At 41.8% G+C, this 27,127-nt stretch overlaps 1 protein-coding gene across 3 annotated transcripts in view; it reads left to right on the forward strand.

The window, feature by feature from the left end:
* ZNF516 (zinc finger protein 516) overlaps nt 1–27,127 on the forward strand; it is a 105,612-nt gene that overhangs the window by 32,822 nt on the left and 45,663 nt on the right. For all 3 annotated transcript variants that reach the window (XM_052787423.1, XM_052787425.1, XM_052787424.1), the window contains exon 2: nt 11,087–13,117. In XM_052787423.1, coding sequence (XP_052643383.1) covers nt 11,212–13,117 — 1,906 coding nt within the window. In that variant the 5' untranslated portion in view covers nt 11,087–11,211. The remainder of the gene's footprint in view (nt 1–11,086; nt 13,118–27,127) is intronic.

The following is a 27,127-nucleotide window of genomic DNA, read 5'->3' on the forward strand; positions in this document are numbered from 1 at the left end:
AAGTAGTTGCTCAGCATTTGTGTGCTGATGCTGTAGAAGAGTTTCTAAGCAGGGGGTGGGTTTTGTTCCTTTGCTGTTTTTCTGCACTTAGCTCTACCTTCCTATTCCCAAGGCCAGCAATGAGGTCAGGCATGGTTTTGGGGATGGTTGTCCATCCAGGCCCTTCTTTTTCATGGTGGGTGTAACACAGAATAATCTTCTGCACTGGGGTGAACTTCTGTCTTTGGATTTCTGGGCAAACAACTTGTACGCTGTAGGTGAGGGATTGGCCCAAAGACTTAAAGTCTTTGGTTAAATGGCAAGGGGAGGGGATGTACATGGATGTACATTCCCTATTTATGTAAGGGGAGTATTTCTGAACAGAGTTGTCAGTGTTTATCATGTGATATCCACAATGTCCTGACCTGCCAAAATCTGAAGCACGCATTGTGCAGTAAGGAGAGCAAAGTTAACAGTGTTGGTAAAATGTGCCTTGAAATCATATTTATAAGCAGTGGATGGAATCTGTTTGTCTCTGTGGATGATACATTGCAGTGATGTTCCACAGAGATAGTTCAGCGCTTCATACCAAAATAAGGTGGACCAACTCTGACAGCTGAAAAATTTGATTTTGGGTTTAGTGTCTCTTCTCTTGGCTAGGAGCTTTGAAATCCAGAAAAAAGTCATCTTGTGCTTTGTATTCATTTGGTACACAGGACTATTGTTTAAAAAGTGTTAAAAAAACTAAATAAATAAAAAGAGGAAAAAGTAGTTGCCCTACTATGTAGGTCAACTCATGCTTTATGGTGACGTCACTTTTGTTGTACTGGCTGTATCTGTTTGCTTTTCTGTGCTGACAGTGATGGGCCAGTGCAAGACTGAGTACATTTCACAGTTGGATTTGTCACATATGTAGTGGAAGTAGCTTTTAATGATGAGAACTACAGAAAACTCTAAAACGAATTAATGGAGTAGTGAAGCAACAGCAGACATCTCATCTTTAAAACTGCTGATGAACTTAGAAAGTTGTGAACCCCTCTTTTAAACTACTAGCAATCACCTGTCTTACTACCAAGTGTAAGATAAGCTCATCATCACAAATTACACTTGTGGATAAAGTGATCTTCGGGGGTGCTGTGTACCTTAGCAAAAGAAGGTGAAATGAAGGTATTTCTGAGACACTGGCTCTCCACAGATTGGCCTTCAGCACTGTCCTCTGCTGGTTTGGGGCTGGTGTCACTGAGACAAAGCTGCGTGCGGTTTAAGCAGCGCATCGAGCGCTAAGTCTCAGCTGGTGCAGAGCGAGCTTCAGCTTGGCTGGTTTGGGATCTCTGAAGTGCAGAGTGTCTGCGCTCAGGCCTGGGCATAGTCTGCATGCTTGACATTCAGAAATGTTGCAGAGAATGGAAAAACTGCGATTGAAAGTCTTAATTACCTGCTTAAGTTCTTAAACGTTTAAGAAAGCTTCCTAAAGTAGAGCTTGTCCGTGTTGTTTTGTGCTTTGCAAGAGCTTCCAGTGAAATAATTTGTGTGTGTGTGTGTGTGTGTGTATATAAAAGTAACTCAACAACTGAAAATGAGGTTTTGGTGGTATGTGTTTCATGAGTTTTGTGTTGCTTCTCAGTGCTAAACAGTGCTACCTCCGAAGGTAAATTTTTAACAGAATGCTTTTATGGCTTATTGCATATGATTATCCCTCCTTCTATATCAGGGCACTGTTCCTCTCCCTTTCCCCTCTGCCTTTCTCTCTCCCTGTATCTCCCCCCCCCCCTTTTTTTTTTAATACAATCTTTTTACTCTCTTAAAATGGGAGTTTGAAAAGAGATAAGGAAGTATAGCCTAAAAGCTTGTTTCGGTGCTTTACAGTTCCTTTATAATACTGTGGTGGGGAAAAAGTAAGCGAACAACTTGCTGGTGTTACTTCAGAAATAATTTTTTATTACAGTAAGGCTTTAATAGTTAATCAAACAACAGTGCTGTAATTCTAAATCTGTTAACAGGTTAACGCTTGGCAACACTTGTATTTATAAGGTAATGATTTTACTGTACCAATTTGAGAAGTAGGATATATTAGGTATAAGAGAAGCGAATTTATTACCTTGAATTTCTTAATTCTCCACACAGCTTATTTCATAGCAACGTGCGGTAGAAATAATCTTTACCTTCCATTGACCTGCTGAACACATAGCTGTAGCTAGTAAATTTGCTTGATATTAAACATACAACTTTTTATATTTGAGGTCTGCTATGGGCAAGCCATTACAGCGCTGTGTGTATGTACTAAAGCACTGAAGTTCGTTCCTCACTGGTGTAATTGTTAGTTGTGACAGGGAGGAATTTGGGCACTTAGGACAATGTTGCTTCGTGTAACTTTTGCTGGTGTAGGAAATCAACAGTTCAAAATATTTACTTTTAATTATGCTCATGTTTTTCTTGCATTCAAGTCTTGATGTACACAGCACAAAGGCATTCCAATTTTAGCTAGCGGTATAGCTTCTCATTTGATACAAATTGATCTCATGGCACTGTGTGCATTTACGGCAGCTGAGGAAGTGGTTTGTGCGTAGCTTGCATTGACGGGGCAGATGAAAGAGGCAGCAAGAAGGGGTGGGTGTATATGTGTGCGATGTACTGCACTCCAGTATTTTATATCAGTTGATGATTCAGTCCTGATTCTGCTGCAGATAATGTCAAAATAATAAAACTAAGTATTTCCTTGTCATGACACTGCAAATAAAAACATACACCTTTTTTCCCCATTTTAAAATGCAAACTGAGCAGAACATAATAGCATATTAGCAGGAAGATACCCTACCCATGCAGTTTGAAATCAGCCCCCACGCTGCAGATTTAAAATGGCCATGTTACAACTCTATAAATTGGTTTGCAGTGGAAGCCCTAACAAGATCATTAAATATAAAAGCTCCGTTGGATGCTGGGAAAATACTGTGCTGCGCATGTATATGTGCAGCTCCATAGACATGCATGAATAGACAACATCAATGCCTTCGATTTGAATAAGGAGGTAATATACAGTATTGAGGTGACTTTGCTTGTATTTGTAAATGAGTTATTTTTGGTATGATGCTATCAGAACTGTGGATGTTTCTTCAACTTTTCTTTTTAGTACTCGAGAATACGAAGAAACTAAAGTAACTCACTTGATGGGTGTGGCCAAATAGGAAAACATTATTGTTAAATTGAAGTTAAATGGAGGGCTTTGTTTGTTTGTTTTTTAAAGATTTTTTTTTTGAACCTGAGATCATACTTCTATTCAGAATTAGCGACACTATTACAGCATGTCAAAATAAGAGCTTTTGACTTTCCAACATATATCATTAATGACCCTAGGAAAAAAAAAAATTACATCTGCACTAGTGCAGTTCTTGGCTTTTCTAGGGCTGATCAATAATCACATTGTGTATTCATTCCCCCAGCCCCCCACCCCGCGAGGTCAACTTTAACTACTAGCCTTTATATTTCAGGAAAAGGACATAGACTGCCTTATGCATTAATAATATTGGTCTTAGTGTTTCCTTTGGATCTAATTTACTGTTACCCATCAAAAAATCAGTAACTTTTTTTTTTTTTTAAATTTAAATACTTTATCGGTAGTTTTTGAGGAGAGCTTTTCTCCTACCTTCTGGTGCTGTGTTATGAGGTCTAGGTAGGAACTGGACTGAGGATGCTGAGGTTTGCTATGGTTTTGCTATTTAAGTGGATCCTCTCTTGATTGTATTGTAGCATGTGACAGTGACAATGGGAGAACAACAATTTCAGGGCCTCGTGTCTGGATAGAAACACAGCTGCTGCAATAAAATCTTGTTATGGTTGACCAGTCATATTTGGACAGTTATTTCTAATTGGAAGTTCTTATTTACGTTATGTTAGAAAATAGTTTGAAGCAAACTGGTAGATACTTGGATGAAGTTAGTTCATTTTCTCCTCCTTACCTTGAAAGATTAATGTTGTTTTTTTGTTCTGTCCTGCAGCCAGAATAAGTAGTCTTGAAAGAATCTTGCCTTTAAAATAAGCTTTTTTTTTTTTTTTTTAACTATAAAGTAGTGGTATCCAGCAACTGCTGTAAAATAAAGGGTTATTGTGGGTAGTTCTGTCAGTGTTAGACATCACCACTAGTTTTAAGTCTTGTGATGGCATTTTGTGATTTCTGCATTGTTGTTTTTTTCCATGAAAGTACTAGTGATACTGGTTCCCTTTTATTCATTTCTTCATATTAGAGGGGAAATGTAGTTTGTTCATAATGGATTATTGATTGGTCTGCGAATAGCAGAAGCCCCAAGGCCTTGTCATCAATGGTACTTACTCTCCCAATAGTGAATGCATCGCTTCATGCAGCTATTCGCAACCCCAGTCTGTAGAATATAAGCCCGTAATTGTTACTCTCGTGCAGCGCAGTTTTTAGGGAGAGGAACTCTTCATTGTCATTATGGGATTTTCCCCCTCAATTTGTTCAAAGAATAGTCCCTTTGTTTCGGTAGCAAGATAAAGCTTGTCCTGGATGTTAATGATATATTTCAATTCATTGCTTAGAATACTACAGTGTAACTAATAAAGTACATTTCTTTGTCTCCCAGAAGACAAACACGCACAGTATACTAAAACACAAAGTATGTACTGAGTGGGTGACAGCTCTGTGTTTCTCAACATACCCCGTAGCAGTGCAAAAGCAAACTCCCCCCCCCCCCCCGTGCTCCTGAACTGCTTCTTGAGGAGCCACAAACAAATCTGGGTTACAGAGGTTTTGCTGACTTTGTTTTGAGAGAGATCACCTTGCTGCAACTGCCTTCCTCCAGCTTTTTCAGCATTAGTGTTTTTATCTTTATTTCAGTGTATTCTTTCCCCTGATAAGGGTGTGGCATCGCTCGAGGAAGGCCTGACTCTGCTTTCGCAGCCCTGGCTGCCACTCTGGAGCCTGCTGCAAAATGTCATTAGCTCATGGAGGGAGAAAGACACAAAAACACGTGATGTATTTGGAGAAGTTCAAACTAATATCTTGGGGTTCAGACAGAAAACTCTTCAAATGGGAAGGGCTTCCCCAGCTGCAGGGGAAGGCTGATGTAAAATAATTAAACAAAAAAGTATTGCAAAATGCTGCCGAAGGATTTTATAAAGCCTAAGCGGAAATGGACTAATAGAAATTCCTTGTTTGTTTTTCCAGGAGCTTTTTATTTTTCCTTCCAGTCCTGTGTCAGTTTTGGCAGGATTAAACAAACTTCAGGAGGTCTGTTGTCAAGATTGCCGCTTTTAATAACTGAATAAATTTGAAAAATTGACAGTCTTCTACAACTGGCTTAGGATTTTTGGATAGGTTTTTACTGGGTTGGTTTGGATTACTCTCAGAAAACCAATTCAGAGCTCTGCTGCCTTTACCTAATGGCAAGTTTAGTCTGTAGGTTGCAGAATGCCAGGATTTCCTGCACATTTAAGTATGGGCTTACTATTTAAAGGTACGTTTGTTCTTCTACCCTCTGGTGTAGTCTGAAGGATGCTATCAGCTCAAGGCAGTAAAGGGTCTATAGGCTAGGGACATGGTCCATAAGAGGCATTTCAGTAGGACTGGTGCCTAAATGAGGATGACAGTATTGAGCCTTTAGTCAGGGTGGTGGACCCCCACTGGATCCGGGTTTTCGGAAGAAGCCATGCCCCCTCGCAACGGGAGGAGGACGGTGTGCAGGTAGAGCGAGGCTGGCGTGTGTGGAGGACAGTGTCTCTGCAGCCTGGGGAGAAGACAAGGAGGGAGAGAAAGGTCTCTGCGGTTCAGTGAGCGTGAAGGCTGGCAAGGCAGTTGTAAAACATTCTCTTGTCTTTTGTCCACTCTTTTCCAGCACTTTGCTCTCTTCTGGCCTCTTTACTCTGAACAGCAAAGTCTGTTTGGCTCTGGGGCAACCTGAGCCTTCTCAAACCAGGAGAGAGAGCTCTCCAGGTTGCCGTTCTTTGAAAGATACAACTTTCTGAAATTCACCTAGATGTTTATGTGCTATGTCCTATCATTTAATCATCTAGAAGGAATTTCAGTACGATATTTTTTCCACAAGATCATGCCTCACAGTGTTGGTTTTTTTTTTTCTTTAAAGTCATTGTTGCTTTTGGCAGAGGAACACGGTAGAGAGATTGCAGTGTACATTCAAACCTCTTGGAGATTAGAAAAGCGGTATTTCTCCAGCGTGTCTATCTTTCAGATGGGACTTGAAATACACCCAAACTGAAAGCAGTTTGTTTTAAAATATACAGTGTGCTATTTGAGTAGGTCTGTGTAGCTTCTGAGATTGTATGTTCTTGTTTATCACTTACTGAAGAGTTTGCCTTCTTGCCACTACAGCCCATGCAATATGATTTTTAAAGTCAGGTTTAATTGAAGAGAAGTTAAAAAAGAATGTATGTTGGAACAGGAACAATTTTCTTGTGTGTTTTCCTCTCAGTCTGCACTGCACATGATGTTTGTATGTAAGAAATGAATTTGCAATTACTTTTTCAGTGTGGTATCTCTTGCATTCTATTTTTCAATTTTCTTGTGTTGTTTATTTTCAATTTTTCTTTTATTAATTGTTTTCCAAGAGGCACAAAAGGTCCTTAAGAGGGTCTGTCTCGCCCTACAGGGAGTTCTCACAGCATACTTGGTCCTCTTTCAGAACATGCAGGTGGCATGAAGAGAAGAGTAATACGTACTTCAGAGTGCTCCTGTTTTATTTAAAGTGCTGTTCTCCTGTGTTTTTATGCATGCTTCCCTTCAAGACTACGTGAGGGTCTTGCAGAAGTTGTGAGGATGATGCAGCCATGCGCCGGCGTACCTGCCACGCTGCCGGCAGGGACGGGCTACCACAGCCTCTCTGGGGAAGCCACGGCTGATGCTGGGAAAGGGGCTGGGGCTCCGTGGTGAGAGCCGGTCACTTTGGCCAAATGTGTTTTCTCTCAAGCCAAGAATTCTGTTTGAGTTAGTTTTTAAAACCAGAGAAGTTTTGATGCTTAAATGTTTGAAATGGAGTTGATTCTGACAAATACTTGGTTTAAGCTTGTAGGAAAGCTTATGTTCCCTTTGGGGGTGGGGTGGGGATAAAAAAAAGTTTATTTGTATTTATTCCCATGTGAGTCAAGGCAAAGACTCTGTGAGGCAATGGGTGCAGCAGCAAGCCTTATAACTAAAATAGTTGGCTGAGCAAAGGCATTTCTTGGCACACCACCCCTCCTGTTTTTGGGTCTTTTTTCATGTTTCTCTTCCACCTTGCATTATATACCAAACCTGCATGTAAACAGTGGTGATGTTACGTGCCTCCGTATATTTTTAAAGGGGCTGAAAATGCCTCCTGAATACTGGCCAGCAGCTGCTTATGTGAACTGCTGATCCCTAGTTCAACAAAATGAAGTGAATCTAGTTCATATGCCCCTTACAACAGAATATCAACCCCCCCTCAAGGAGTTGTATGGCATTTGGCATAGGCTGCAATGCCATTAAAACCCATGAAATATTTTTAAAGACTACATGTCAATTTACAGTTTACATTCACTTGCCTTCCCTTATGGCTTGCCTTTGTGGTAGTGGGGATCTCCGTGCTGTGACAGTCTGGAAGAAATCTGCACACTGGATGTGACTGCTATGGATTCTGTGTGACAAGCTGGTGCTAAGGAACTGCAGGGTGAACTTGGACTAAAGCAATGAAAGGTTACTGCTTCCCACCTGAAATTACTGAGAGTTGAAACATTTTTTTAGTAGCCTTAGGGTGGCTGGAGGTGGCCGCATTCCATGTGTGATGAAAGAGAATTATTTCAGAATACTTTCAAATTTGTAATTATTTCAAAATAGACGTATTTTTATCATTGCAATCAGCCAGAAAGAAACAAAAATAGCTATGGCAAAATTTTAGTCACAGCAGAAGAGTAATTGGTGTAGTTTGATTTACCAATTGACATCTTCCATCCCTTGTGGCATCTTTGATGTTGAAATAATTGTTTAATAATTAATGCTAAGGTGGAAATTATTAAGCTAAAATGTTATTTTCTCTTGGTAGGATTCTTTACAAGTGGTGTTTTCCTCATTTTGTACGTTCAGTCTTCTGAATTGAAGCTTTTTTCAAAGTTACCATTTTTATTTTGTTTTTGTTGCTTCTTTCCAATGAACACTGTCTTTGCTGTTCTGCAAAGAGCCCCTCTGAAAGAGTTACTTCTAAGTGGCGCTCAAATGATTTGAGGAGGGAGTTCTAAGTTGCTTGTATATGTTTGTGTCAGTTGATTTACCAAAGCCTAAGAGAGACCTCCACATACCTTTACACTGTGTAAAGCAAACTCAGATTGGGTGAACACCCTTCCTCCCCCTGGAATTTCTGTCTGTGGAAAATCAGACTTTCAATTTGGCGAGTCTTAAATGTGTATGAATTCAAATAATTCAAATCTAGGAGTACGTTATTTCAACTTTTAAAGTTATAAATTGCAGTGCATTGACCAAGCTAAAGTAATGAAGATGAAACAATTTTCTCAGAATATTTTGGTGAAGATGATAACACTTCCATTAAGTATTTTAGACTAATGAAATAATTTGGTAATTTTTTAACTCTGACTTCCCCCCCCCCCCCCCGGCCTAATTTAACACAGGCCTAGGGGGATCTCCTGTGAGTGGCCTCTTAGAATTAGTGCTTTCTTCATATCCTCATTTTCATAACTAAGTTTCATTAATGAAAATGTTATAAATAATTAAATTGAAATATGTCAAGACTAAGCACAAGGAAGCTGTGGCCACGTAAACAGAGGGACTCTGAAGCTTTGGATTTATATGTGCCTGAACTGCTACAGACAGCATTCTTGTCCAAGTTTGGCTGTTAAAGCTCTTTTGAACTTTCAGGCAGGAAACACTGTAGAAAGTTGAGTTACAATGGGACCTACATTTAAAAAAAAAAAAAAAGTCGCTAGTCTAGAAGTCAGCCTACCAATAAGCAGTGTTCTCACTGGTATAAACTGTAGAAAATGCAGGATGTAGAAAACATTGTATAAAATACCTGGAAAAATCTGTCCCCAAAGCTTGCTATCCTTTTTTCTACAATAGTGGAGAACATTTCAGAAGAAGCTGTTGCTTGTTCAAGTATGCTATCATGTTAAATGCAAGAAGTTACGCTGGTGTTTCTTTTTATGATTTAATGAGTTTTAGGTTAAGTCTTTGATTATAAGGCAATATGGGTTGTTACTTGGCAGATTTAGATTATGGGTCAAATAAATGAGATGTTACTCTGAAGTGTTTCATCCATCAATATGCAGTGGAAACTGCATTTGTATTTGTTATTTGGGATGTTTGTACCTTCTGGTACAGCCACAACTTCAAGTGGTTGCCATTCTTTATATACCCAGGGATTTTCTTCTGAGGCTGCCCCTCAGTTTGGTTTTAAATGGCTAATTTTAGAGATTAATTTAGATACCCTTGTTTGTAAACTTCCTGCTCTTCTGAAGTTTGTGATCTGATGTGATTTTTTCTTTTTTTTTTGTCATAATAAATTAGTCATAATATAAAAATGCTTCATTCAAGAAATGAAATTGCATTTATAGCGCGTCCCTTAGATATTACTGTCAGCTTTCTGAGGAAAAGGTAGTTTGGGTAGATGCTGTGGATAACTCTTGACATGCTGAATGGATACTAAATATGCAGAAAATCAAACCCAGAAATGAACGGTCTTGTAGCAAATAAGTGGGCTAGATTAACTTAAACATAATGAAGTTATTCTATAGTGTGTAACTGAGATGAACGTTGCATCAGTTTTACCTTGCTTTTTGCTAGGCTCATGCTGGTGATGTGGTTAGACTATTGATTTATTTACATATTGAAGAGACTCAGTGGTGAATACAATGAGAAATCTTAGAATTTGCAACTGTAGATCTGTAGCTCTTTATTTAGTGAGTCATAGATGTCAAGTGATGGATGTGTGAATATATAGTCTTGTTATTGCTCTGCATATTTTTAGCTAAATTTTAAGAAGCTGATGTTTTCTTAATGTAGTAATAGATTGGTTCTCTTTATTAGAGAATACAGTATTCTTTGATCTTAGTCATGTGGTGTTTGTAGTCCTTAATGAGGTAGGAAGGGGGAAGATTTTTGTTTTACAGTGTGGTAATTGGAAAAGAAACAATCTATGGAGATCTTAACCATTGGTTTTTGCTGTATACAAGGTGGAGAACTGCTGGTGTGTTGCATCTTGCATTGCTGGGGCAGCTATTGACCCTTGTATTTAGTCATGACAAGATACAAAAGCTTTTAAACTTTTATTAGTCTGTTTTGTTAATCAAAGTCGTTTCTTGTTTTGTTTGTTTGTTTATGGTTAATATTCTGTTTAATTCAGGTGGGTGGTGCTGTGGTTTCCTGTATGTCTTGTTGACATAGATCACTCGCTTTTAAAATAATTTGATACCTACTCATATTATCAGTTTACTTTGTTAGACTGAGACTAAATATTACATTTTGAGGGTTTTTTTTTTTTCTTCATTGCCCATCAGGAAATAACTTTTAGTTTTCCTGAATGCTTTGTCAGGCTCTGGATTCTTGTTTTCTCTCTAATCAAAGTACTGAGCGTCCTCAGCCTCTGCGCCTGCTCTGTGCATGCCACATCAAGCACGGCAGAGCTGTCTGAGACGCGAAGTAATGCAGTTGCCAGCAGGAATATGGTATTTGCTAAAGTCTCTAGGAAAGCCTTTTATCTTTGGCAAGTAAGTATTTTACATGAAATTACACATGATGGTAAAGCCACAGATTTAAAGTGTAATAACCCCCTCAAGAAATGTTTTCCTCATTTAAGGTGTATTTTTAGCCACTTCTGCCTGGTTCTAAAGCAAAAAATATTTTTCAAGTTTGCACTGTGATGTCAGTGTATGGGAATGAATGTTTGCTCTTCTTTGGATTTTACTTGTTTATTAATGATGCTTGCCATTGAAGCCTAAAATATCAGCAAAAGGAGAAGCTGCTGCTTTTTGGTGCAATAAATTGTAGTATAGTACGTTTCTGAATGCGGGGCGAGTGATGGAAACTGTTGAATTAAAAATATGAGTAGGTTTAAACATATTTAATAATCTACTTACACAATTTCATTACATTTTTGTGATTTTGTTCTTGTTTCAGGTGATCTATGCCATCCACTTACAGAGCACACGGAAATAAATCGGCGCTTCGGACTCTCTCGAGCAGCTGAAAGGAGAAACATTACCCTGAGAATGAAGCAATAAAACATCTCTCTGCAGAACCGTATGATTGAAAACGCGGTCCAGCCCTCCTCTGCTGCCGGACATGCTTTTGTCCTCCTGCCCCGCTCACCCGATGTTGCAGTAATGCAGATGGATCGTAGTAGAGAGGCAGAAATGGAGTTACGGAGATCCTCCAGCCCAGGCAAGCTAAGCAAGAATGACGTGGATGCTGACAAGACCATGTGCCACAGCTGCTGCATCTGCGGTAAAAGTTTCCCTTTTCAGAGCTCCTTGTCGCAGCACATGAGGAAGCACACGGGCGAGAAGCCCTACAAGTGCCCTTACTGTGACCACAGAGCTTCCCAAAAGGGCAACCTGAAGATCCACATCCGTAGTCACAGAACAGGCACTTTAAGTCAGGGGCATGAGGCGGAGATGGGAGAGGCGCAGCTGGGGGAGATGGGCGTTTCGGAGGGGCTCGGCGGGTGCACCAGCCCCACTAAAAGTACGTCCGCCTGCAACAGGATCTTGAACGGTACGGCTCGGGTAGATAGCAGCAAGATCTTGTTGAGAAGCAGCAAGAAGGAGGTCATGGAGGCGGCGCCAGCTGAGGAGGATGGCAAGCTGACCTCTTACCAGTGCACCTTCTGCAAAAACAAATTTGAAAGGAAGAAGGACTTGGAGCAGCACCTGCACCAGGTCCACAAACCGTTCAAGTGCAGGTTGTGTAGCTACATGACCCTGAGGGAGGAGACGCTGTTAAACCACATAGAGAAGGACCATATAACAGCTCAGGTCCCAAATGGGGAGGCCTACACCGAGAACTGCAAGAGCGAGCTGAGCGCGGGCGAGTTTCCATGTGAAGTCTGTGGCCAGGCCTTTAGTCAAACCTGGTTCCTGAAAGCTCACATGAAAAAGCACAGGGGGTCATTTGATCACGGGTGCCACATTTGTGGCAGGCGATTCAAAGAGCCCTGGTTTCTCAAAAACCACATGAAGTCGCACGGCCCCAAGACCGGGAGCAAAAGCAAACCAAAAAATGATTTGGAGCTCATAGCCACTATCAATGACGTGATACAGGAGGAGACGATTGTGACGGGCCTCTCTCTGTATGAAGTTTGCACCAAGTGTGGAAATCTGTTTACAAATATGGAAAGCCTGAAAGCGCATAACACTGTTCACTACCGGGCGCAGCGGGGCAGCGCCGGGGATAAAGCCGAGGGCTTAATTGATGGGAGCCTAAGCTCCTCGGTAACAAAGCAGTTTTTCTTGCAGTGTCTCAATCTAAGGCCATCTGTAGGGCTGGATAGAGTTACAAGAGGACAGCCTGGGAAAAGAGTAGCCGAGCTGGATCCGGTCAGTAGCTACCAAGCTTGGCAGCTGGCCACCAAAGGAAAAGTAGTAGAGCCCTCAGAGTATGTGAAGTATGTGGGATGGGACGAGGCCCTGGCGGATGCGGACGTGACTTACGACAAGGATAAGAGAGAGTATATCCTTGTCAACCAGGAGAAGCGCAAGCGAGACCAGGACTCGCCCAGCTCTTCCAGCAACCCCAAGAAGAAGAGCTGCACCGGCGGGCGCCCGGAGAAAACCGGCGGTGCCCCGCCGGGGGAGAGCTGCCCGCTCGCCCAGGGGGACCTGGACTACCGCCCTGCCTCACGGCAGAGCCGGCGGGCCGCCCAGAACAAGTCCACTGAGTGCTTTGAGTGCGGGAAGATCTTCCGCACCTACCACCAAATGGTGCTGCACTCCCGGGTGCACCGCAAGGAGCGGAGAAGCTGCGGCGAGGGCGGGACGGCTGCCCAGCCCGACCGCTACGGCTCTAGCAGCGAGGAAGGGGACTCGGGGTCCGTCAGCGGGCCCAGCACCCCTGGCTCTGCGTCCGCCCAGGAGGACTCGGTCACCTCCGGCCTGGGGGAGGAGGGGGCCGAGGAGAGCTCGGAGGAGGGAGCAGCCAACCCCTCGCTAGGTAAGATCGCTCCCAGCCTTGCCTTGCTCGCTGTCGCCGGTCCCTGCGTCTCCCGGTGCGGGACACGGCGATGAGCAGGGGGAGAGATGCGTGAAAGCACCCGAGAGGTTTAAAGTCAGTGTGGATGGGGTCCCGTGCCCGCTGAGCGCTGCTGCTTCTCTCGGCATGGCGACTCATGTTATGAGTGTCATGTTGTGAGACTCTCGGCATGGTTTCTGGCGCAGGTAATAAAAGTGAGATCAGAGGATGTCTTCATAAGGTGCAGGCAAACTTGTATTTCGGTGGAGGACGCCTGAGAAGTATCTTAGTTGCCTATAGGAATGCTATAGGGGAGGGTAGTGTCTTCCCTGGACGTCTCGGGGACTGTTTTTCCCCGATTGATGGGCGTCCTGTGCACTGCTCTGCCTGTAGCGTGCAGGTGTAGCAGGGGCACAGCCTGTGTGGTGTAGCCCTGAAGCACGTAAACTTGTTAATCGCCAGCGTGAGAGGCGTCTCTCTCCTCTTCTCTGCTTTGCTTCCCAAATTGTGTTTATAACTCCAAAGGCTATAATTAATCTCTCTGGATTAAAGCGGTCCTTTGAGCCCAACACTAGTAAATGGAACAAATTATTCTCCAAATAGCAGCAAAGTAAATATTTAAAAGAACACCATTAAGTGCTTTTGTATTTTTTTTTTAATATTTTTGTTGTTCACCATTCTTTGTTTATAATACTCTTTTAGAAATGTGAGATTAACCATTCTTTCCTTACTAGCCTTGTGCTGTTTGTTTGTTTTCTCTTTGGTGAACAATAACGTTTTCCTCTCATTTTCATTCCTTTTGTTGTGAAGACCATAGTTATCTGTAGAGTTAAACTCATTTTCAAGACCATCGCGGATGAAGTAATCTGCACCATTGTGGAAGAGGGTGGGTTTATTCAATTAGCTGTATTCTGTCAGGATTTTATATAATGTTGCTCTTTCTCCTGGCTACAGACCCCGCAGCAGCAAAGCTACATTTTCCAGAGTTGTGTATTAATAGTTACATGTTTTTCATAAAGTTTTGAAGCAATGTTGGATATTTTTTTTTTTTTTCCATTAAGCTTCTTTCGTGAAAGTCTCATGGTTTTAGGACAAGTAAAGATGGGGCCGACGCTGCTTGGCAATATAACTTTCAGAATGTAAGGCGTAGAGGGAAGAGAGCTCCAAAGGACTGAAACTGTAAAAAATTAAACCCATCTGTTTGTCCTTAAACTTACAAGAATGGTCCTAAACTTGATTTTGCTACAACTTGGATCAAGTCCCCTGTGGACAAATGGGGTGCACACTAGAACAGAAATGTAAATTAAACCAAGAACTCCACTTTTTTTTTTTTTTAATGCTTTCTTGCCCTTTCCATAAACCACAACTCCAAAAAGTCCTAGCGACAAGCTGACTTTAAATATTTTCACTATAATTACTTGCCCATTTAAAAGACTCAAAATTTGACTTTCCCGTCTGTTGTTGGATTTTGGACACTTAAAGTTCCTTATAGGAGCTTACATACTTACTTTGTGTGAAAATCCATCAGCTGCTGCCTGAAACACCTAGTTGACACAAGATGCAGTGATAAAACTGCAGGTTTGTCTGGAGTTAAATGGGGCTGCCATGTTTTACCAGTGTAATGTACAGTGCTCTTATGGAAACTGCTGTGATGGAAAACCATCTCTCTGGAGACAGGCTGAAAACACTGAAACACTTTTTCACATGATGTTCAAATAGGAAAGCTGCTGTTATGTGTTCTCCATATTCAGCACTTTATTTCTAACAAAAGGAGCTGTCTCATCTCTGCCTGTCCTGCTTCTTGCCTCCACTCAAGCTTTGAGCCCTTGTTGCAGGAGTGAAAGGTGAGAGTTAAAGTCACACAGCAGTTTCTCTCACAGGAATTAAGGTTACTGGCTTAAGCAATGTCACTAGCCAGCACCTGGAAGCTCTTTTCTTTGGGTGCCAAACTGGTCCTTATCTTCTTTAACTGTAAAGAAGCAGCAAACTGGTGGGCCTAAATAAAGGCACATCTTGGAAGAGGGATGTGTTTGCATTGATGGGCTGGGAGGGTGGCTGCTGCGTTTTATATTTGCTAACGTCACAGCTGAGGAGCTAATCAAGTATTTAATTGGCTAATAAGAAATGTTTTAATCTTATGACCAAGAGAAATGTTACCCTTGCTTCTTAATAGAGTTTCCTTAAATAAAATCACTGTGTCAATGAAGTGACAAAGATTTTTTGGATTCCAAAGAAAGTTGTTTGGTTTGTTTTTTTTTTTTAAAGGAGTTTTCATAGGTCAATGTTCAAGACCTAAGTTTCTCGATTTTGTCTTTTTGTTATGTAGATTTACTGACACTGCCCTTACATTGTTTTCTAAGGGACTGGGGTTCTTCTGTCCAGCTGGCTGTAGGATTAGTTTTACTCTTCTGCAGATTGCTGCTTTAACTCAAGAGGCTTTCTTTCCCTCCTCTGTGAACAGAAACTTAAGGTGTACAGAATAAATGCCAAATTCCACCCTCATGTACGCTCCTGCTAAAATCAGGTGTGGCCTTGAAGCACGTTTAGTCCTACAAGTGCTGCGGTTTGCCGTCCTCTACTGCGGCTTTTTGTAGTTACTCCTGCAGGTGAAGCTTTTCTGTTGAGGGCCGTGCTCCAGCCCCATGGACCGCATCCCTCCCCAGTGGAGGCAGGCAAGCAGCACTCTCTGTTCCTGTTCCTGACCTGCCTCCTGTGGTATTATTTTTACTCAGGCTGTGGTCAGGAAAATCTTCTGCTATTCATAAGGTTATTTTATATGGTATCTGTATTTTTTATTACTATCATATCTTTAGTCTCCCCCCCCCCCCCCCTTTGACGCATTACTGTGTTATGCAGGGTCAGAAAAGGGCCTTGAGACTGCCAAGTATTGAATGTTGTGGCCTTGACTCAGCTGAAAGTGTTTCTTTCTGCATTTAATTCTTAATAATCTGAGTAGTCCTCTTGACACACAGTGTCTTGCAGCAGGGAAGCTGGCAGTGTACCTCCGTGGTCACTTAGGGCCAACAGATGTTGGGGCTGAGGGTGACGGGCTGGGAAGTACTGATAGGGCTTATTGGGAGAAGAGCAAGAATTGCACCTTGCATGTGAAATGGGGTTGAGAGCCTCCAGGGTAGGCACTTCTTTGTTCTTAACGTATCAGTAATTGTCTCTGCTGTCTACGTAAAGTAACATAATGATTTCTCAGGCACAGGGGTAGTGTTTGCAAACCCAGCTTATCAGCTGCCAGGGGGTAAGCCAGCTGGTTACAAAGTGCTTTCCATCTTGTTAGAAGGAGGGTAAAAATTAGTTTTCTAGAGTTACACACAGTGTACTGTGGGATACCCGTCATACAAAGATATATGCATGAGGTATATGTGCTTTGTGTAACAGCCATGTGCGAAGAGGTGGCCTGGAGCACATTCACTCTGTTAAGAGCAGACTTTGAATATTTTTTGAGGTCTTCCTGCCCCAGATGAGTCTTCGTTTTTATTTGGCATTCAAGCCACTAGCAAACTGTACCTGAATTTCCACTGAGTTGCATGCAGAGCGGTTTGAACCACCTGTGAGTTGTTGCTCAGCACTTCCCCAACTTGAGGCTTTTTTTTTTTTTTTATTTTCATTTTTAACGAAAAAGAGCCCCAGAGCTATGACTAAGAGAGTAGAGGGGGATTATGCATGTGTTGATGAAAGTGGAAGGGAAAATACTCTTTTCAGCTTCTCAACTAAAATGTAGTTTTAGGTATGCCAAAGAAATAGTTCAGCCTGCATGCATTCGGTGGTTAGTATTTTTAAGGCTCAACGTGGGCCCCCTCTTTGTCATGGTGTGTTTAGCAGGGAAGGTGCTAGTTTGTTACATTAGGCACTATGAACTATTTCAGTCCTGAAACGAAGAGGGAAGTATAATTTTTGAGGCTGTGACTGCTGCTGGCAGGTGGGAAGATGAAGAAAAGAAGTGAAAACTATTTAAATACCACTTGGCGCTCAGCAAACACGTAGTAAAAGCACAGGCCTGTGATGCCCCGGTCAGTAAGGGAGTGCCATAAAGGTACTTCTTTTTGCATCTAAGCGCCAGATGGGGCAGGAAGTAAATGTTAAAAGTAATCGGAGGGGGGGGGGGGAAGAAAAGAAAAAGAAAAGGAGCATTTTATAGGAATAAAGGAGAGGAATGCTGCTTCTAGCCTGACCTTGTCAGGAAGGACGGCAGGGAAGAGAGAGGGTGTTGCACCTTGGAATGCTGTCAGCCATCTCGTCCATTTTGTTTCCTTTATCTCCTGCCTCTTCTTTCCCTTTTCTTTTTTTCCTTCTGTCAGACTCCTCTGGATTTTTGAAATGCTTTAAGGAGAGACTGATTCACTCTTACTCAACACATGCTGTTTTTATTACGCTGGCTAATTCAGGAAGGGGCTGACTGTGAGTGAGAACTGTTGCGCTAGGCCCTGTACGAACACAGCTTTAGGCCCGAGGAGCTCGTACTCTGACTAGATGAGGTAGACACAAGTTGCTAGACTGCACAGAATATTTAAAAAAAACCAAACCAGCCAGACAATAAACACAAAGCAGTGGCGCGTGGCTGCATTTGGTTTGTGTCGGGAATTCCCAGTGGTATGGTGGGACTTGCTCAGATGAGCTCCGTGAAGGGGCGAGACGAGATGGGAGTAGGATGCAGGGAGGAGAGCAAGGGGAATGGGGGAAGGCAGGGAGGAGCAGGACCTCGGTGAAGGGAGCTGTGCCGTGCCGTGAGGCTTCGAAGAGGAGGGCAGGCTGGAAAGAGGTGTGGGATGGCACTGGGGTTCAAACCCCCCAAGGCAGTGCCAGGGTGCTGGGTGCCTTGCACTGAAGCCGTGAGGGCTCACGACACCCCGCACTGAGAGGTGGATAACTGCAAGAGGATTTCCATGTGAAAACCAGAAGGTCTGGAGCAGTCGCACGAGTGGGAGACAGCAGCAGGAGCTCGCCTTGTCCATACCTGCTAGTGGGCCCACCCCCTTGTTGTTATCAGTCTGCTAAAAAAACTGAACGCTCGGCTCCTTCCTAGGTTTTAGCTTAAAAAAAAAAAAAAAAAAATAGCAGCAGCGCCTGGTTTTGGAGCTCTTTGTGTTTGTTACGTTGTTACTTTGTAAAAACTCTTAGAAATCCATGGCCAGATACTGATTTAGTAATTAGTAAATTAAAGGAGAAGAGACAGCTGCCTCTGAATTGCTTACAGGTTATACAAACTGGGGGATGTAACACGTTTTTCCCAGGCATGTTATAAGATGATCCTGTATGTAAATTGGAATGCTTGAATAGAAACATAATGACCTTAGTAAGTTTTGTGAAAGAAGAAGAGTAGGAGAGATTTATGAAGCATAAATTTGGACTTTGTTTTGCTCAGATATAAATTATAACAACTCCAAGAGCTGGAACTTTAATGAAAAGTGCCTTATTTCATAAGGCTTTTGACTTAAATCAAAAGTAAAATTTGTCCAGAGTTGCTTTAATTTTCCAGTAAAATGGCGAGGCTGTAATTTGAGAGAGGAGAGGAACAGTAAGAATAAAACAGCTAAGCAAGTGAAAATAGAAAATAAAAATGTATAGTAACTCCAAAGAAAAGAGATAGATAGTCCTATTAAAAGTTTTCTGTTGCCAAAGTGAGTGCATGAAACACAGCTGCCAGTGTCCAGTACCAGGACTTCATTGTTCTGCTTATATGAAAAAATGTTCCTCTGTGTGCAAGGGAATTCCTCTCTACTATTTAAAAATCAAACATTTTTACTATATATCTTAATCAAATAATTACCCTTTAGATACTTCTCATGCCACACTCTCACTTACTGTAAATCCCACAGTATCATGCCACTGAAGGCAGTGCTTTTGGGGCATTTTACACCAAATTAAGATCTTGTTCTATATGTACAATCTTAAGTATGTTGAAAGCATATTGATTTTGCAGAATAAGCATACAACAAATTGGAGAATGTCTCAGTGCTGGGCAATTGGTAACTACTGCTCCAGGCTTCCCAGAAATGAGGTAGTTTCAGGGAAGAACAGTGTCTCAGTGGCTTCTGTTAGATCCCTACCACAAAGATAAAAACGTTACACTGTGATTATGCACTTCACCAGTTAATTTTGGCATTGCCAGGGAGTGGTTGTTGGAATATAAAACCCCCTCAATTTTACAACCCAAACTAATTGTTTTTATTGTTAACACCGGTGGGATTAATGCCAGAACTTTCAAATACAGCAAATTGATGATTCAAATCATCGGGGAAGTTGGGCAGAGGCAAGGACCCTGTGCTTGCAGAAGGAAGAGCATCTGTTAGGCATTGTTTGGGACTCTGCAAAGTTCAAACTGTTCCTCAAAGCAAATTTGGTGGATCAGGACTAGATCAGTTACCCAGTTTGAACGTGTCTAATAATACCATTCAGAAATTTCTCTTTTATATCTGCCTTGCTGTAATGCACATAGTCCAATCCTGATGTGCGTAGCAAAGCCACATGTGGTTTGGTATTTTCTCATGATCTGAAGTTTCTCTGCAAAGCACTGCAGGTTGAAGCATCATTTTTGACCAGTACAGGCCTGTGTCTATCTCCACAGCAGCATTCTGTTACCTCTTCCCTCCCCTTTGGACTCTTGTACGCTCCTCAGGACTGCGGAGGATATCTCCTATGTGTGAGTATATATATTCCTGTGGTGCTGCCATCAGCAATTGCTTTTTGCTTTCATTTATCTTTAACTGTGGGTTGACATGAATGGGAAGAAGAACTGAGGGAACAGAACAAAGTAGAAATTATGCTGATCATCCCAAGGAAATGGATAACAAGAAAAATTCTGGCAGCCAGAATCACTGAAGTGTGTATTGAGGGGAGAGGAAGAGAGAAAGCCATAGGACATCTAGAGGGGCGGTTAAAACCTCCCTTGGCACATGCACCTCACACTGTGAAGTTGCTTGGCCCTTCATTAGTTTAGGCTGGTGGTGGGAGTTGTGCTTCAAGAAGCTCATGCAAAAAGCGTTAGACTGGAACAGGGCAGCAATGCTTTGGGATAATGCAGTCTGTACCCTTTAATGGTATATATTACCCTGACATCATACCAACTAAGGAACGTTTAACGATTGCCCTGTAGGCATCTTGGGTAATTTCCACTGTGTTCCTGATTACCACGCTCTGCGTTACTAGGTCCTGTTTTACCCAGTCTCATGTAATGTGGGTGGCCAGCAAGAGTGTTAAACAGTAATTCAAGTTCCTCTCACAATGGGGCAGGGTGATGAGGAACAGATAACACACAGTCAGCTCAAGTCAGAACTAAGGCTTGCTGGCTGAGCTTGAGATACTTCAGTAGATGAATGATTTCTCACGCCAGAGATTGCCTTTGTTATTGCTCAGAGAGAGCTTCTTTTGCAGCATTTTGAAGTTTTTAATCCAACTGTTGCACTGCTTTTATTCCTTGCAAACATTTCAGTGGGGGTCTTATTTAAGTACCAAAGAATTTTGTGCAGGGTGTTTTGCTACAGCATGTCAAAGATACTTCTACTGTATTTAGGTTTAATGGTTAGTGTTCCTTTTTTGCAGGTTACCATATACAATAACAAGAGACACAATTAGACAGAAGTGTTGTTTAGACAGTTTATTGTAGCTGTAGGTCTGTGATATGAGCAACCAAAGCATAGCTCAGCTTGGAAGAAAATTTGTACCAAGATGCTAAGGGAGAGGGAGATTTACCCAGCCTTTATTTTACCTGTTACAAAGCAAGGAAATGAGTGTGGTTTCTTAAAGGTACGTGATAGTAGGATAAGCTTTGCCCTGAAGCTTATGTAAGATGCCCAAAGTAAGATTAGTTCTTCATACTTCTTCTGCAGCTTTTGGAAATGTCACAAGAGCTGCTTCTAAGGATTGCTTGTGTCTATGTTTAGTCCTTCCTGAATTGCCAATCTTCATTCCATGCTTACCAAACACTAGCATTTAAAAAAAAATATTTCCAAGGGTGTGGAAAGCTATTTGCCATCTTTGTTTCAGTTTGCACGTTCAAAAATACACCTTTATGTTTAAGTCAGTTGCACAGGGGGTCCAGTTTTCATAAGTGGGCTTTTAGCTCTTCTTCAGCAAGTATTACAAACATCTGCATATAGGGATGTGCACTTGGGAATCCAGCTGCACACTAACTCAGCTTTCTCAAAACCCTCACTTCTTGACACCTACCCTGCCCTTGCTGCCTTGTAAAAGCCAGTTTAGCAATTCTGGTATTTCTTAGTACTGGATGTTTCTATTACATCAAGCTATAGCATGTGAAATACCGCTTTGTGACATTTATAGTAATAAGATCACATTGTGTAGTGCTTTTATTTTCTAGCAGTTTCTGGTTAGTGAGCGAGGACTCCCTTCCCCCCCAGCTAGTAAAACAAGATTCAGGCAATGAAAATTGCAATGGTAGTGTTTTTAATCTGATTTCCAAATATTTCAGTAGTGCTAGGCTGTGTTTAGTGGGGTTCTACTGATCTGTAAATGACTGCTAACGAGGGACTTGTGTAGATGTCTTTGATGTTAAATCTTTTTGCTGCTCTTAACATTACGGTTCACAGTTTGCCCTTCATCCATCTTAAACCAGGTTTTCTTTGTTAACGCATTAGGTTTGGCAGTAGATGCTCTCAGTGGATATGGTGGGCTAAATTCTGGGGGAGCTGAAACTTTGGGGAGTCCCAGGGCTGCACAGGGTATAAAAGTAATGCACGGTTTGGCCTAGTGTTGGTAGCTAATTTGTTTTCTGCAGGTGCATTTTACAAATACAAGTTTTACTAGGTCTCACTTGACTTCACTTTATTACTTTTTAACCCAGTAGTCTCATTCAAGCACTGGATTGCTTTAAGTTGAATGGGCCTGACTGTGGTACCAGTCATACCAGTAAAAGTCAAGAGCAACTTAGCTGCAGTCAAGGGAACCCTTTGCAGGGGGAGCATCAATGACTTTTTCTTTTATTCTCAGTTTTCTTTTGATTGCCCACAAGATTTATCAGCAGCAAACCTGGATTTTTAGGGAGATTAAAAGCATATAGTGAATTTTATGGGAACTGTGGAGGAAAACTGAGTTTTTCATTATAATTTTCAGTTCCCTAGTCCTTTAATGAAACTTTTGGATCCTTGTTATACTTGGTGTGTGACTGCTACTGTGCCATATTTTGTGACCAATTTCTAGACATTATTTTCAATCCCTGGAATGGATTTGTAAATGTGTAGGGAACTTCTTTTCATGGTGAATTTGTTTTCCTTGTTTATAGACAGCATGGGTTTGAACTGGCAAATTGCTGAATGCTTTGGCCCTGATCCAGCAAAACTCCTAACTGCTGGCTTGATTTTAAGCATATGAGCTGTCAGGTTGGAATCATTGTTAACTGCTTTGTTGAACCACTTGGCACCTAATGGCTTGAGGTTAGAGAAGAATAGAGAAATCTTTCTTTTCTGTAATCGATGCCAGTGTAAATTGCATATCCTGAAAAGTACTGTAGCATGCAGACTTTACAGAGGATAAGACTAGGGGAGGAGCAAGTCTCAGAATTGTCTTTTGTGGATACTCTGTTAATGGATTCAGTTACGCTTCAGTGATGCTACGGGCAAAAATCCAACACTTCGTCCTTTTAAAGTGCAGAATCTCTATTGAGAAAGTGTCCATGTGAAAGACAAAAGTGCTCTCTCAATTGACGCTTATTGTAGCTTGGATATGGGTGCTTACTTAACATGGATTTAGAGCATGAGATACTCCTCCTCATACAGGACCCATGGGGGAAGATTTGCCCTCCTACTTTTTAGAACTTTGTTTTCCAGGTTGGTGATCTCAAATCTCAGATATTAGTTCATTATCTCTGTTACTTCAAATAACAGAAAAATAAATAGCCATTAAAATGATTTTTTTTGTCATATCACAGCTGTAATTTTAGTCTTGTTTTGGAGCCGTAAGTTAGGGGTAGTTACTCCAAGTCAGATACCTCTCTCTCTCTCTCTCTCTCTCTCTTTTTCCTTCTTTGAAAGGATACAAAATCACTGATTTCTTTCTTTTTTTTATTTTTTTCTAAAGACTAAATTTGGGGTTGGTTTGTAACATAAGACACTCCCAAACCTTGTGTTTCTTTGAGATAACAAATTCATCAGGCAGTTGAAGGCATCAGCTACACCTACCAGCACTTCAGAGGTGTGTGTTATCTCAGAATAGCATATGTCTTGTGATGTCTTACTGCCTAAATAGCATTTGAGGCAAGCTGCTGTCAGCAAAAACTAAATATTGGGGGGGGGAGGGGGCAAGCACAAGCACATGGGTTCTTTTGGAAATGCGAACCTCGGATCTAAACGGCTTCCCCCCCCCCCCCCCCCCCCCCCCGTGAAACATTTTCTGTGTGTTTTAACAATAGAGGTTGCACACCAGCATCATTATGGTGAAAGACATGAGAGCAGTGAATTGGGATGATAATGGGATGTAAAAGACTTCATTTCTTCCCATCCCCACTGTACCCCAAGGTAGTGGAGCAGATGCTGCATTTGCTGTTTGCCTTTTGCATGTTTTGCTAGGTGTGTAGCACCATTGAACCAAAGGTGTGTTCAGTTTTCTGTGATTTAGCCTTTATTCAGTAGGTAGTAAAGCCTTTTTTAGTAGATAATGAAGCAAATAGATCCTTCTCTTCCCTTAAAAGAGAATTCAGGAAGTACAGCTTAAACTGCACATGGAACACATTAATCCTAAACCTCTTATAATACTTTGCAGAAGTTTCTTGTCCTTGCACATGCCTGTATCCAAATGCACAGCAATTTCCCAGAAACGTCTTAACCTTAAGTATTGTTGAAGCCTGGAGAAGCCCTAAAAAAAACCAGTCAAACACAGAATGGCAAGGAAAGTTGTAACAGGAAAAAAATTAATCTTTACTTGGATGGTTCTGGGACAACAAAATGGGTGCATGTAAGTAAGGATCACTTACTTGCTACTGTAGTGCTAAATATGTTTGCCGAGGAAGTCTCAATGCTGTTACTTGTGTGGAAATATGGAGTGTTGTTTTTTTCATTAGTTTATACACACAGACGTGATATATTAGTTATAATTCAAACATAATCACTTTATTTTGCAAGTGAAGTTGTTAGGGTTTATCATCTCTGGTGTTATCAGCATGCAAGTGCCTAATATTAAGGCCTGTAATGGAAATGAAGTGTTATTAATGCATAATGAAATTTTTATGTGCTAGTAAAATTTTCTGCTACACTGACCTTTCTTGGTCAGTTATATTAGAGCAAGAAATTTAAAAAAAAAATCTCTTGGGATATATTCAGTAAGTTGAAATACTGAGTTCACTCAACCAAAGCATCATGGAAAGTACTCTTCATACAGTATTTACTCAAATTCCAGTTTTGCAACTTTCTTTGAGGCTTTCAGAAGCCAAAAGGAAAGAAACATGATACCTAGGGGAGGTGAAGGTTGGAATGGGCCAAAACCGTAATGTAATTAAAAACTCTGTCAAGCTGAAAAAGGTTTGAGAAAGGCAAGGCAAAAATTCAGAAAGTGTGTGAGTGTTGTACGTAGCAAGTGTAGATTAATATATATAAATGGGAAGGGGCTGATGTGTTACTATTAGACATGCATCCAAATTATGCAAACAACTTCTTCTGGAAGCTCATTGATACTTCCAAGCACACCTCTGATGCTGACAGCCCTCTAGAGATCCCTGTCGTAGCGGGGAGCGGATGGCATACAAAAGCGCAAGTCAGAAATGTGGTCTTCTGCAATAACTACCTTATCTGTGAATTTGCTTGCTAATGTGAATATGTTTGGACTGATGCACAGTATTGAAAGTATCACACAGCACATACATTGTAAGATAACTAATCTACATTTCTTTTGTTGAGGATCTGAATTTAGAGTGAGACAAAGTGCCATTTCCCGACATATCTCAGTGGTGGTGCGGGCGAACCGGGCACTCAGGCTGGCGCTGCGGAGAGCAGGGTGCCGTGGGGCAGTGGACGGGACCTAGCTGGGGGCATTTCCCTTTGATCCAGCTCGTTGCGATGGTCACGCGGTTGTGAACCGAAGGAGGTGGCAGAAGAGTTTGTCTTGAAGGGGTTGGTCTGGATTCAGGCTCTTGTCAGCTGCAAACCGTAGGTGGTTTATGTAGGAATGGTAGCAAATGGGAGCCTTAGGAGCAGCCTTGGGAAAAAGCTGAATCAATGGCATGAGGAAGCAAGCTGGAGGTAAGCATGCTATGTTTGCGTAAGCGGTGCCACCACGGCGTTAGCTTACTAATGGGAGAAGGGCCACGAGGATGGCTGAGGCCTGGAGCAGGACATGCCAGGGAGGCTGGCATGCTGCGGGGCAGCCTGTAGAGGCACAGTTGGTGCTTGAAAAATGAGTATTGCTTAAAGGAAGGAAATGAGTGACTGCAGAGTGCACGTGGAGAGCCAGTGGAGAACCAAGGAAGGAGGCACTGTAGCTGAGTGAGCATCATCCTGTTCACATTAGGGTGTGGGAGTGCATCGGAGCAGGAAGGTTACACAGTGGCCCTGCCACAACCCTGCGTGAGCAGTCCCAGCGCTCGAAGCCATGCACGGCAGTAGAGCAGGTGAAAGAAAAACAGGTAAAAAGTTTCTTTCAGGTCCTGAGAATGGCCGAAACTGAAAGGGGAAGGAGAAGTGATAACAGCGAAGCGTACAAATGACAGATTCCGTTTTGATACATTGCGTGTCTTAGTGTTTCACCTGGTAAATCACAAGGTGGCTATATTCCTTTGTACCTTTTCATCTGAGTGCTTGAGTGTCGGGAGATAATCATTACTTTTGGAGAAATACTTTGAAAGAAGACATTTCCAATTCTTCTATATCTGTTTCACTTTACTGGTGTGCGGGGAAAAGGAATAAATATATTTTTATCGAAAGTGTCATTGAATGGGAAGATTCAAAATGATGAAGTGCTGGACTTTGAAAACATGACTGTTAAAACTGGTGTGGCTGGACCTCTTGGCTTAAACGTAGCATGTCATTTCAAAGGCACTAAAGCCAGATGCATAACTTGCCCCAGATGTTTAGATTCAGTGGAGCAATCACACACGGTGGTATGAACAAAGTTGCCTATACCCTAGTAATGGATATTTTATGAATAACACTGTAATTCCAGACACCTTTCTTTGCCTATATTTTCACAGAAATGTATTAGCACCCATGGCAAGCACTGTGTTTGTCAAACCAGCTTCAAAATTTTAATGTATTGTTTTCTTGTTATAGATACTTGAAAGTACTTGCTATGTTTCTTTCCTTTAATGAAATTAACAGCTTATTGAGAGCTAAGGTCGCACATTGGATTCATAATCAGTTTTGCTTATACGGAATATTTTATTTTCTGCCTTTCTTTCATTTCGGGGTCATTTATATAGTAACAGAACTTCCATTAACTCCTGCTGTTTATTCTTTACCCTTAAGCTATAGCCCTTTGTTGCAGCATCACAGTGTTGACCCTGGAACCAATTACTGTGCATAACAACCAGAAGATGATGAGGCTTATTCTGTAACCGTTGTTTTCCAGTAGTCTTGGTGTACGTAAGTCTCTTGTAGTACATGAAGCAGTAGGATAAATCTGTTTAAGAACTCTGTAACACTACCTGGCCAAAAACAACAGTAAAAGCAATACGGGAGAAAATAGGCTCCTTTGCTGATCTCTTGTTTTACAGTCCCGAGAGTGCAGCTGGGAAGGCTACAACATTCTTCCTGCATTCAGAGAGTTGGGATGTTCTCCATTAGTTTTGATGTCTGTCTCTTCCCTGGAAGTGAGTGCATGTGCAAATGTGATACAGATGTTGTATGAAAGCTTAATTACTCCTCTCTTTACTTTAAGCTGTGGTACTGTTCTGTTTCGACCCCCGCCCCCCACCCCAAAAGACTTTTCCTGAGAAGAGAAGGGAAACCATTTTCCCATTCTTCCCTTACTCAGGGGTTAATTATATTCTGCACTGCGACTATACCTCAGCAAAAGCTGAATGGAAAAACAAGACTCTAT

Source organism: Harpia harpyja, chromosome 5 (assembly GCF_026419915.1).
Source record: "Harpia harpyja isolate bHarHar1 chromosome 5, bHarHar1 primary haplotype, whole genome shotgun sequence".
Lineage (NCBI taxonomy): Eukaryota > Metazoa > Chordata > Aves > Accipitriformes > Accipitridae > Harpia > Harpia harpyja.